Here is a 12,551-nt window from a genome sequence, read left to right as displayed (position 1 = left end):
GGAAGCTAGTTACACATTTGCAAGTCACGATTGCGACCACACGAGTGTGAGGGATGATCCCTAGGGAGAAACAACGCAACCCCTCGCCCGCCATGACGGTTTGTGCCAAACAGAAACGCCGCTGCTGTTGCGATGACGGCCTAGCCTTACCCTCAAATACTACTTGCCGCTGCCCGCAAGCTCAGCTGCCGAGCTTCCGCGACAAGTTACTGTCCGGCACGCTGTCCAGGGCCTTCTTTACGCCTCTTGTCATTGTACAATTTGCTGCCTGAATACATATCGAGACTTATTTGTCGCCTTCTGTAACAATAGCCTACGGACAAGCACTGGTCCTTTCAAAAGTGTCACTGCTCACACCTGGCGGCCCCTGGTCCTAGTCGTGTTGCCCAAATGGGGCATATAGGCCTCTTGCTGCTGGCTCTGGCGCTTCTCGTTGTGGCGCCAGGTTTGTGCACGCGCATTGCAAAGCCCCCGCAGAGATAGTCATGGGGAGTAGTCTAAACCGTGTCATAGGACACTTGTATCAAAAGGGGTGTGTTCCCGGCCATCGGTGCGCGCGAGAAGTACCGAACGCTTCACTGCCCAAAATTGGCGCGGTCGGTGCTGTCGCGGCCGCGGATGTGGAAACACGGGCCGCTCTGGCTTGAAGTCTACGCATATGTTGTAATGCACGGCACGGCAATGCTTACTGACCACCGGCTACCGGCGTTGATGCACACAGGGGCGCTGTCGCAGTCGTCTCCTTATGACTACGTCTCCTCGCGGACAGACATGACATTCATGAAGAAATGCATTGATAACCTGCTGCCAAAAAACAAGCAGCCTTGGACCGCGACGCAGAACAAGGCCCTGACCATGTTCCTGGTCACGGACGAGGTGAGCAGCTCAGACTCGCTTCTCGCGTGGGACGTTGCAGCTTCCAGACCGCGGAGGAGGAAGAATTGGCTCGTGTATAGTGAAGGGGTTACTCCTGAGCCTGGGGCTGCCAACTGCCAGCACGACCCGTGGTCACACAAATTACACAGCAAAGGCTTGTCCTTGGGCCGGGGATCACTTCTGAGTTTGCCACCTGCCCATACATTGGGAACTAAGAATCCTAGGAGTTGGGCATGCCGCGTGCAGCTAGTGCAAATTGCCCTTATCATGCAAATTGCCCTTACTGCACTTATCAACTTGATGCCATCTTCTGGGGCGACTGTGTGTGTGCAGGGCTTCCGCACCACCTTCAGCGGCCTCAACATCCGGACGACTCTGGGCACTGACCCCGAGAGGTTCTGCACTGTCGTCACCAAGAAGATGAACAACACTCGTAACGCCATCTTCAAGTACCACGTCCTGGCGGCCAATCTGGGCGCCCGCACCCGCGCCCAGCTGCCCGGCAACTGCCCCGTGGGCCCTGACGGCCTGCCCGGCTGCCCCTACAACACCCAGGCGGGTGGCAAGAACCTGCTTGACGTGATCACTGTGGCTGAGGCTGACGACGTGGTGGGCACTGATAAGACCTACCTGATTGGTGGCGTGGACGCCAACTACGCCGACTACGTCAAGTTCCCCAACGGCACCAACGACTACGACCGGGCCGTCAAGGGCCGGGTGAGACTTGTTATTGGGGGTGCACAGCCGCTCCTAACCTTTACGTCGTATGTCGGATCTCGATGCGGCGGGGCATGGCATTAATCATGTTCCTGCCCCATCGACGCAGATTCTGCACACCATCAACGCGCTGCTGGTGCCGACTCGCTACGTGCCCATTCCTAAGTCGCCCTCGCCTTCGCCCGCGCCCAAGCCGGCGCCGAAGCCGGCGCCCACGCCCTCCCCCGCGTCGTCGCCTGGCCCGGTCATCTCATCTTCTCCCTCTCCTCCCCCTCCCCCGTCACCCCCTCCCCCGTCACCTCCCCCTCCCTCGCCCCCTCCCCCATCTCCCCCACCGCCCTCGCCTCCTCCGCCCAATCCGCCTCCCCCGAACCCGCCCCCTCCCCCTGGCATCGCCTCTCCCCCTCCCCCTCCCTCCCCTGCTCCTTCGCCAAACCCCCCCAGCCCCCGCCCCCCTCCCTCCCCTTACGCCGGCTTCAAGTCCATCTACGACTTCCTCAGCCAGCGTGTGGCGGACCTGTCGCGTGTCAAGGCATCTGTGGACGCCGCGGATCTCTTCCTGCAGCTCAGCGACCCCTCCCTCGCCTGGACCTGCTTCTTCCCCGATGACGACGTGCGTGGGCCGTGGGGTGGGGCGCCAAGGACCGCCGTGTCGCCAAGAGAAAAGGGGGTGTCACCAGGGAGGATGGGAGGGCGTCCTCGCGGCTGGAGCTTCTGCCTCCCGGATGGAGTTTCGGTGTCGGGCCTGGGGTGGTATCGTGGGCAGTGGGCAGGGGATGAGCAGGGGTGGGGCGCGGGCATAAGCTTGAAGCAAACTCAAGGGGATACGTGAGCATGGATGGGGTTCGGGATGCCGTGTTGGTCGTGCCGTGCCGTGTGCGTAAACACATTGCGGCAGGGCTTGTGCTGACCCCATGCGCGCACAACCCCTCCTAACACCCTGCCTTGCCTGCCCTGCACCGCATCTCGCCTGCACCGCATCTCTCTGCAACTCGCAGTCCGCCGACTGGAACCAGCTGTGGGCGGGCGTGTACGGCGAGGGCCGCAACATCCTGCAGCAGACGCAGTACGTCAACCAGTGCTGGGACAGCGTCCGGGCGGGCGCACTCACCAACCCCAAGTGAGCGCTCGCACGGGGCTGGGCTGGGAGCGAGAGAGGTGGTGCGGGAGGGGATATCTTTGAACCAATTTGGCAAGGAAACAGTCGTGCGGGATGGAGGACGGGAGGACGGGAGAACGGGGCCAGGTCAGGCGAGTTGGCAGCGCCGGTGCGGCACACGCCGGCCGGGCGCGTGTGAGGTATGTAAGAAGGCGGGTGGCGGCCGGACTGTATGGGGACGGGTGCAGCGGCTGCATAACGGGGTACGACATGACTCTGTGACCTCTAACCACTCCGCCAACCATGCACGGCTGCTCCCCTCCCTTTCCCTGCAGGTGCCCCAACGCCACGCGCGAGTACGTGGGCGTGATGCAGAACGTGTACCTGCAGTCCTGCAGCCCCTCGGCCCCGCTGGTCAGCACGGACGTGTGGGCCAACCGCGCCAACCTCTCCACCGTGGCGCCCTACAGCGGCCTCACCACCTGGCGCATGGGCCCCAACCCCGCCAACGCCTCCACCACCCTGTGGGTCACCACCGTGTTCGACCCCTTCCCGATGCCCAACTCCGGACTGCTGCTGCCCAACGTCCTCAACGCACAGGGCGTGGTCGCGATCCGCAAGCGCGACAACCTCGTCGCCAACAGCATGGTGCAGGTCATAAGCTCATTCCTTGGCGATTACGCCGCCGCGCCGCCGCCGCCGCCGCCGCCCTCGCCTGCGCCGCCCAGCCCCGCGCCGCCGCCGCAGGCCTTCGCCACCATCTCCACCGCCCTGCTCGGCCAGAACGCGCTGTCCGTCACGCGCCAGGTCATCACGCTCTACAACCTGACACAGCGTGTGAACGCGCTCGCCGACACCACCTGCTACTTCCCCAGCAACCAGGCCTGGGCGCTGTTCGCCGCCAACGGCAACGACCAGGGCGCCTTCATCTCCGTGGCCGCCAACGGCACCTTCACGCCGCTGTCCCGCCACCGCCGCAGCCTGCTGCAATCGCAGCCGCTGCCTCAACACGTCACCGCCATCCGCTTCTGCGCGCTAGGCTTCTGCGCCACAGCCGACCTCACCACCGCCGGCGCCTCCGGCGCAGCCGCGCAGGCGCGCCGCTCGCTCGCCATGGGCCCCAACCCCTTCAACGGCAGTCGCTTCGCCGACACGTTGACCTGGAACGTCACGTTGGAGCCGGCGGACTCGTACAACCGGGCCATCATGCGCAACGTGATCCTGCAGAGCTGCTACAACCCGCCCAGTGCGGCTGGCAGCCAGAACGCGGGCGCCAACGCGGTGCGCAGGCTGGTCGATACGGATGAGTTCGCCTGGGAGACGGCGCTGGGCTGGGGCTCCTCCACCGGCATCGTGGTGCAGAAGACGCCGTGAGTCGGGGGGGGGAGTAAAGCCGTTCGTGGAGGCAGGAGTGATAAAATCACAAGTACCTTATGAAGTGCCGACGTCCAGGGGCGAGTGGAGGGAAGCAGCGGGACATGGCAGGCGGGGTGGTCACTCACTGTGGCCATAGTGTGATGTGCAGGGGCTCGGGTGGCTGAAACAGGCGAAGTGCCATGCGAGCATGAGGCGCACGAGGCGCATGGGTGGCCAGCCTCCCGCAGTCCCTGGAACCAGCCCGGCTCCCGCATGCCGCATGCCGCTTCCCCAGCGCCCCAACCTCCCTCCCGCCTTCAACACCCCCGCTCTCCTCCTCGCTCTTTTGCATTGGGTCGGTTTGGTTTGGGCTGGTATATGCAACGCCACCCCACCCCCAATCTTTTGCAACACGCTCCCCCCCCCCACATCCCTCCAGGTACACGGGCCCCTGCGGCAACAACGTGACCGTCAGCGGCGTGGCCACCAGCGGCGCCCTCACCAACCTGCCCAATGTGGACCTGGAGGCGCTGGGCTACTGCACCCAGTGCGCCCAGTCCGACCCCGCCACCGGCCTCTACGCCGGCTGCGCCTTCACCGTCTACTCCATCGCCACCGGCGGCGCCTCCGGCTTCGACCCCAACCCCACCAACACCAGCGCATCAGTGATCACCGGCCTCGGCTACAGCCGCGCCCGCAGCCCCGTGGCCTACTGGGTGCCCCACGACATCGTGGTCGGCACCTACGACGCGCCCAAGGGCTACATCCAGCTGCTGGACCGCCTGGTCCTGTCGCCGCGCCTGCCTCCTCCTCCCCCCTCGCCCCTGCCCCCCAGCCCGCCGCCGGCGCCCTTCCCGCCGCCGCCCTTCACCGGCCTGCGGCCGCTGCTGGAGGGCAACTCCAACTTCAACGACTGCGCCGCCAAGCTGTTCGCCGCCACCAACTACTACCCGTACGTGGAGCAGTTCGACACCTCGGGCTGGACGCTGTTCATCCCCACCGACGACGGCTGCCAGCTGGGCCTGCAGACCTACGACTCCACGACCTACAGCGGAACCCTGGCGCAGAACATCGCGACCGCCATCGCCAACGGCTACGCGCGCTCGCTGGTCAAGAACATGTTTGTGGTGAACGCCTACCTGTCCTCGGGGGCAATCAACAACTTCACCTCCGCCGTGACCGATCAGGGTCTGTTCGGCAACAGCGCTATCGGCACCAACACGCTCATCTTCCGCAAGACCGGCGCCATCTCGCTGTTCCAGAGGTACCCCGGCAGCAGCGGCGCCTTCCCCGGCGGCTTCCCTCAAATGACCGCTGACGTTTTGATCGCCGACATCCCCGTGCAGCGCAACCCCAACGCCCTGGGCGGCGTGGGCCTGGCCGGCTACGTCCACATGACCAGCATGCTGCTCACGCCCTACCTGGTCGCCCAGTCGCCTCCTCCCTCGCCCGCTCCCCCGCTGCCTCCTCCGTCGCCCCCTCTGCCGCCGCCGCCCACCGCCTTCCCCAACGGCCTCCAGGACTACCTCAACGCCAACCCCGAGCTGTCGATCCTCAACACTCTGCTGTCCTGCACCAACAGCACCACGACAATCCAGAACCTGCTCAACCAGGGCGCCCAGTACACGCTCCTGGCGCCTACCGACACCGCCTTCTCCAACTACCTCAACTCTGCCGGCATCGGAGGCAACTGGCGCGACGTGCTGTGCAACACCACAAATGGCCGGGCCGCTCAGACCGCCGACCTGCTCAACGCACACTTCATCGCAGGCGTTTACTTTGGCGTAAACATCACCGCCAACAACAACACGGCTGCCAACCTGTACACATACGCTTTCAACGCGAGCTACAAGATCCAGATCCTCAACCTGAACGGCTTGTACACCGTGCGCCAGCAGATGCCCATCACCAGCCAGACCTTCGTGTCCGGCAAGTACGACAACGCCATCAACGGCACCGCCGCCGTGGCGCACATGATCACCGCTGTCCTGGCCCTGCCCGTGCCCTTCCCTCCCCCGCCTCCTCCTCCCCCTCCCCCGGGCAACGGCCCCGCCGGCGCTGCCGCCGTCTCGGTCTACGTTGGTCTGCGCAACGAGCCCGAGGCTGCCCTGTTCGTCAACCTGGTGGACAAGTTCAACCTCACCCTGCCCAGCGGCGTGTCCACTCCCGCCACCGCCTACCTCAACACACCCGACACTGTGGCCACGGTGCTGGTGCCCTCGGTCAACGCCGTGAACGCCTTCCTGGGCCGCGTGTCCTTCGCCGGCACCCCCATGAGCTACGCCGACTGCATCGCTCCCTCGGGCACGCCTCAGCAGGTGGCGGCTAAGCTCGCGGTCTGCGGCGGCATCGTGCAGTTCGCGGTGCTGCCCGGCACGCAGTTCCTGCCCTCCTTCACCGCAGCCGACTACACGCTCAACCCGCCCATCGTGGCGGACGGCACCTTCAAGTACATCCTCATCGGCAACAACACCGGCGCCGGCTCCTCCGCGACCAAGATTGCCTACCGCCTGGACACCAGCACCAACCCCATCGTCACCACCAGCCTGGCCTTCCAGACCACCACCTCGCCGCCCTGCAGCGGCCTGGCCGTCACCTCCAAGGGCCCCATCCCCGCCGGCGTGGTGAGTGGGCCGCCGCGCCCGAGCGCCCTTCGCCCTTGCCCCGCCTGGTCCTGGGTTTGGCCTGAGCTCCCGGGCTAGGGCGCCTGACCAGCAGTAGCGGACCGTCTGGTTCAGCACGCATGGGGGGGGGGGGAGAATGTACGACCACACACAGGGCAAGTGGCACGGCACTGGTAGGGTGCATTGGCTAGCGGCTTGATCCTCTCTTGGTGTGCCCTGACCTCCCCCATCCCCGCCCTCCGCACTTACTCCGCCCTCCGCAGCCCAACTTCCTGACCAAGCAGCAGGGCATGATCTACGTCATCAGCCAGGTGCTGTTCCCACAGGAGATTTATAACAGCGCCATTGCCGGCAGCGGCGCCACCTATGCCGGTTGCCCGCCGTAACACGTACGCCGCGAGCTTGGTAGCTTGTACACGAGCGTAAAGCTTATGTATGTAGTAATGAAGCCACAACGCGAGCACGTACGTTGAGTATACTTGATAGTAGTATGCGGACTGTGTGTTAGGAGTAACACGAGATAGGGAAGACGCAGACGGTGCATGCAACGACTCTGTGTTCAAAGCAACAAAACGGGGTGTGTGTTTGTGTGTTTGGATAGGCGGCGCTACACGTGGCGCCACGCATGTGTCGCCATGTCGCCCTCAGTCTCAGGAGCCTGTGAGGCCGGCTCGATGGTTGTGGGGAGATCAGTCGAGGGGGCGTGGGAAGCCGGACCCGCTTGCTGTATGGCTGTTCCCACACACCCACATGCAAGCATAAGAATGCAAACCGAACGCGCACAGCCCTCCCGCATTGATGTTGACAAGAAGGGACAGTCCGACCAATGATGGTGCACCGTATTTATGCCATGAGGTACCATACGGTGTGTGTGCGATGGGACAGCGTGTGTTTAAGTTGCGTGGCAGTGCTGGCAGTTGGCTGGCAAGACCACTCGTGGAACGTGTATGGGCCGCTGCAGCATATCGCCTTGTCGCTTTGCGCTTTTGCTGATGTGGGCCTACCGCCCACGGGCGCCTTTTTGTCTGCATTGTGTAAATGGGGCAGATCCATGGAAGAAGCGGCTTGTTGAGATGCAGTGGAGACACCTAGGGAGACACCAAAAGGCACCAGACGGACGCAATGCCGGCGGTTCTGATGGGAGCGGAACGGAGGGGATGAGGGAACGGTAGAGATGGTGTGCATGGCGGCAGCCGCATTGATTCTTGATTAGTGGTAGATACCGTTGGAGTGCTGGATAATTAGCTGCTCCCGTCGTTCCCGCCAATGCCTGATGCCCGCCGGACTTATAAAGCAAAGTGTGTATCACGTTTTCACGCAGCAAGGTCAGGCCCGGACACCATGACACTCGGGCGCCTGGGCAGGGACGCCTCACCCCCCAGCTGTCCAGCGCCTGCCGGCACGGGGGCAGCGGGGACCCCGGATAGGCCGGAGCCATCGCCCTCACGCCCTCACCCAGCCGGGCATGTCACACCCAAGTGCCCCAGGGCTCGCGTCAGCGACGGCAGGACGGCGGGAAGGGCCTGCTGCTGCCACGGGCTGCAGCGCCCTGCTTCCCCCAGACCCACAACACGCGGCTCCCGTGGCGACTGGCGACTGGCCAGGACCCTACAGCCTGTCCACGAACCTGTACGCACTCACACAGTGTCTCATCATCCCATGCCGTAACCACACATGCGCACTGTGCGGCTGCAGCCGCAGCTGAAACCCGGGATGCGCCTGGGTCTGCAACCGGTGCCACCACCGCCACCACCACCGCCACCACCACCGGTGCCACCACCGCCACAGTCCTAAGCTACTCAGCGCGGCCGCCGCTCACTCCCACGCCCCTCGTACTCACCACGGCTATCACCGCGGTACTCCCCACGGTGGTCCCGCTCTCGCTCCCGCTCCCGTTCCCGCTCTCGCTCCCGCCCCTTCCCTCGGTCCCGGTCCCTGTCACGCTCCCGATCCCGATCCCGGTCCCGCTCCTCCCCTCTCCCGTAGCCGCCACGGCCCTCCTCCGGCCCCCAGGACCCACCCACCCCGCCTCCTCCACCCCCGCCCCCAAGCCCCGCGCCGCCACCGCCTCCTCCCGCCCCTGCCACCGGCGGCTGCAGGAAATCTAGCAGCGCCCGCGACGGCGGCGCCTGCGGCGCCACGCCCGCCGGCCCCACCACCCCGATGCCTCCCGGCGGCCCCGGCAGTGACGGCGACAGCAGCTCATCCACGTAGGTGCGCCAGCCGCGCTCCCGCGCCGCCGGCGGCACGCGGCCCCAGCGGCTGTCGTCCTCCAGCAGGGAGTCGGCGGCGGCGAAGTCCAGGAGCGCGGGGGGCAGGGCGTCGGGGTCGGGCAGGCCGCCGTCACGCGGCAGCAACGGCCTGGGGTGGGCCGGGGGGGGGGGGGGTACATTCAGGATTTATTGGGGGGGTTACATTCATGATTAGGTAAGGAAGTGGTAGACGGTAGACCATCTTGCGGAGGAGAGGTGCACGGCAGGGACGGGCGATGGCGGATTTGCATGTATTGGGTTTTTAACGAGGCGGGCGAGATTTGCGCGCGACACACCCGTTTCCACCTGCACCTCCCCCTCCTCGTCCTCCAACTCCTCTGCCGCCCCAGCCCCACGCCCCCACCACACGCCCCCTGATGGCCGCCCCCCTCCCGGCCCCCCCTCCCGACAGGCCCCTCATGCTCCCTCACCCCTCACCTGATCTTGTCGTTCAGGCACTCTTCAAAGCCGCGTTTGAGCGCCGTGAGCAGCGCCGCGCAGTGCCGCGCCCACAGCTCCTCCATCTCGCGCGCGTCCAGGTGCTCGCTGCGGCCGCGCCGCTGTCAAGGGGGGTTACATTCATGATTAGTTAAGGAAGTGGTAGACGGTAGACCATCTTGCGGAACATGAAGCGTTACCGACGATGTCGACCAGCTCAAGGGGGGGGGTTAGGGGTGGTGGTGGTGGCGTTGGTGGCGTTGGTGGTGGTGGCGTTGGTGGGGAGGCGTGGGTTGGGAGGTGTGTGTTGGGGTTGGGGGTTATGAGGGTGGTACACGCCCCCGCCGCCCCACCGACAATCACCCCTGCAACCTCCCTGCCCTGACTCCCCACGCTGACTCCCCCGCCTCCCACCAGCCCTCCCCCGCCTTCACCTCCCGCCTCCCGCCACCCGCCTCGCACCTCTCCACCCCCACCCCCCGCCGCCTTGCCCCCGCCCTCCTCCTCCCCCGCCTCCGCCCCCACCTGCGGGTCCTTCTCCAGCCTCGGCCGCCAGTGCTCCCGCCAGTCGCCAAAGGGCTCCCGCACCACCTCCCCCAGCAGGGCGGTGAAGGCGATCACGGCGTCGTCGTGGGCGGCACGGCTGGCGGGCAGCAGGCAGGCGGGGAGGGGGTACCGTTGGTGGTTAGTTAAGGAAGTGGTGCAAGGTAGGCAATGACGGGGGTTGCAAAGATTGGAACAGAGAAGTGAAGCGAAGTAGGCATCAGTCGGGGAGGAAGTGTTAGGGGAGGGGGAGAGGGAGGTAAGGGGGATGGGCAGGGAGGCACCAGTGTTGTGGATTGCTGCGTACCGGTATGACCTCAACTACCGCACCCTTCCGAAACCGGTCCCACACGCATTTGTCTTAGGTCCCGGGGCGCTAATTCTGCTAATCCTTGGGTTCTGGATGCACTGCCCCCCCAATATACACACATACACACACACGCCCTCACCGGCGGCGCTCCTCCGCCTCCTGCGTCTGCTCCTGCAGCCGCCGCTCCGCCTCAGCCCGGTTGCGAGCCTCATCCTCACCCTGACGGGGGGGGGGGGAGCGGCAGCGACAACGGCAGTGGCAGTGGCAGCGGGAGCGTGAGAATAAGTGACCCCGTCAGTGAGGACCCGGGACGAACCGCGATTAGTCATAACCCGAGCCCAGTGACAGCCGTGACACAGATGCCTCCTGCCCCTTCCCTTGCAACTCCTCCCCCCGTCCTCCTGCTCATCCCCCTCTCCCCCGCAGCCCCTTTCTATCGGGACCCACCAGCTTCTGCCGCTGCTCCTGCTCCCGCACAAACGCCTCGAACGCCGCCACCGCCGCCGCGTCCCGCTCCGCCTGACGTGACAGCCCGCTAGCGGAGCCGCCGCCGCCGCCTGCTGCTGCTGCCCCTGCCCCCGGCCGCGCCCTCGCCAGGGCCGCGCTCAGGCGCTTGTACCTGGGGTCGTCTGCCAGCTGCTCGCGCACCCGACTCCACCTGCAGGGAGGCGAATGTGGGGAGTCAGGGGGCGGCGCCAGGGAGCGGGTTTTAACGTGGTGCTGTGCTGTGGGCTACCCCAGAGGATGGTGGTGCCCAACAGGCATGGAGCGACTTGTTTCCCGACACGAGATGGCTACAGCAGGGTGCCCAGTGAAGTGAGACGAGGCGAGCGCGGCGTGAGCACTGGGCACGGCTTCGTGTACGGCATACTGCAAAGCAAATGCCGATGACCTGTTGGGAGAACGCCAGTATGGGTCTCCAGCACTCGTGGCACCCTGCTCCCCACGAAGCCAGCCCTTTTTCCCCAAACCTCCCAGCCTCCAACCTCCCCAGCACACCTGCTGCCCGGCCCCACGCGCAGCTCCCGCAGCAGCGTCGCAAAGCCCTCCGCCGCCTCCGCCTCCGCCGCCGCGCGCGCCCGCCTCGCCGCCGCCGCCGCCGCCCCGAAGCGCTCCTGGAACAACTGCTGGCGCCGCTCCTCGCTCAGAGCCGACCAGCGGTCGTCTGTAGACCAGTACCTGTGTGGGGGTTCGGATTATTTTGATGGTGGCTGCAGTTCAGAAGTATTATGCAGAGTGAAGGACGGAGGTCGCAGTCAAAGGTTTTATTACGGACTGACCAGAGCCAAGTACAGGTGAGACGACGAGACGTTGAGGTGGGGCGGGGTGCTGTCTGCCGCGCGGACTGCAGCATGTGGCGTGTTGCAGTACACACTCACTCACTCACTCACTCACTCACTCACTCACTCACTCACTCACTCACTCACTCACTCACTCACTCACTCACTCACTCACTCACTCACTCACTCACTCACTCATTCATTCACTCACTCACTCACACTCACTCACTCATACACACACGCTCTCGCACCCACTTGGCCACATACTCCAGCGACAGGTCCGCCGCAATGGCGCCCTCCGACAGCTCCTCATCGTCCTCAGCAGCCGCCGCCGCAGCAGCAGCAGCCGCAGCCGCGCCGTCAGGATCCCCCTTGTCGCCGTCCGCGCCGCCTGAGGAGCAGGTAGGGCCGGCAACAAGGCAGTCAGGCAGGCAGGGCAGGCCGGGTTGCAAACGCACTAGCACACACTGGGATCCACCCGCGCCCTGCGCCCTTGCATGAGGACCGCCCTGATACAGACTCCCAGCACTTCCTACCCCAGTGACATCCCAGCTCTGCCCCCAGCTTTGTTGTGGCAGCACACAAAAAGAGCGCCACGCACCGTCCGCATCGCCGTCACTCGTCTTGGCTTTCTTGCGCCGCCGCTGCTCCCGCGCCTCCTCATCTTCCTCCTCATCCTCATCCTCGCGCTCGCCCTCCTCCCGCGCCGCCGCCGCCGCCGCGCGCTCCTCCTCCCGGGTCTGCACCGCCACAGCGCCGAGGCACCCACGTCACCCGCTCAGCCCAGCTGCCTCGCGCGGCACATGCATGTCATGATATGACATGATGGGGGAGGGGGGGGGCGGCCGCATGTGCCAGCTGCCGCTCAGGTGCCACGGCGCCGGCCCCTCCAGCCCCGCCCCCGCCCACCGTCCACACACAGCCACACAGCCACCTCGTCCCCGTGCGCCGGATGCGCTGGTATCACGACCCCTTTCCCTCCCCTCCCCTCCCCTCCCCTCCCCTCCCCTCCCCTCCCCTCCCTTCCCTTCCCCTCCCCTCCCTTCCCCTCCCCTC

The 12,551-nt window shown here is 65.5% G+C and overlaps 2 protein-coding genes across 2 annotated transcripts in view; one reads left to right on the top strand and one right to left on the bottom strand.

Moving 5' to 3' along the window:
• The first annotated feature begins 153 nt into the window (after nucleotides 1-153).
• CHLRE_09g393450v5 (uncharacterized protein) lies at nucleotides 154-8,000 on the top strand. The gene is made up of 8 exons (XM_043065679.1): nucleotides 154-445; nucleotides 722-876; nucleotides 1,210-1,593; nucleotides 1,703-2,206; nucleotides 2,592-2,713; nucleotides 3,028-4,062; nucleotides 4,488-6,672; nucleotides 6,936-8,000. Exons 1-8 carry the CDS (start codon nucleotides 391-393, stop codon nucleotides 7,056-7,058), a joined length of 4,563 nt encoding a protein of 1,520 aa, XP_042920947.1. The 5' UTR covers nucleotides 154-390; the 3' UTR covers nucleotides 7,059-8,000.
• A 1-nt stretch (nucleotide 8,001) lies between these two features.
• CHLRE_09g393551v5 (uncharacterized protein) overlaps nucleotides 8,002-12,551 on the bottom strand; it is an 8,412-nt gene continuing 3,862 nt past the window's right edge. Inside the window, exons 8-15 of the mRNA XM_043065680.1 lie at nucleotides 12,097-12,235; nucleotides 11,751-11,886; nucleotides 11,215-11,394; nucleotides 10,663-10,873; nucleotides 10,355-10,434; nucleotides 9,888-10,005; nucleotides 9,363-9,484; nucleotides 8,002-9,033 (exon numbers count right to left, since the gene is read on the bottom strand). Of these exons, the coding sequence (XP_042920946.1) occupies nucleotides 8,472-9,033; nucleotides 9,363-9,484; nucleotides 9,888-10,005; nucleotides 10,355-10,434; nucleotides 10,663-10,873; nucleotides 11,215-11,394; nucleotides 11,751-11,886; nucleotides 12,097-12,235 (1,548 nt within the window). The 3' untranslated portion in view covers nucleotides 8,002-8,471. The remainder of the gene's footprint in view (nucleotides 9,034-9,362; nucleotides 9,485-9,887; nucleotides 10,006-10,354; nucleotides 10,435-10,662; nucleotides 10,874-11,214; nucleotides 11,395-11,750; nucleotides 11,887-12,096; nucleotides 12,236-12,551) is intronic.

This window comes from Chlamydomonas reinhardtii, chromosome 9, assembly GCF_000002595.2.
Source record: "Chlamydomonas reinhardtii strain CC-503 cw92 mt+ chromosome 9, whole genome shotgun sequence".
Lineage (NCBI taxonomy): Eukaryota > Viridiplantae > Chlorophyta > Chlorophyceae > Chlamydomonadales > Chlamydomonadaceae > Chlamydomonas > Chlamydomonas reinhardtii.
The sequence above is the reverse complement of the archived record's forward strand: the minus strand, read 5'-3'. Positions and strand labels throughout refer to the sequence as shown.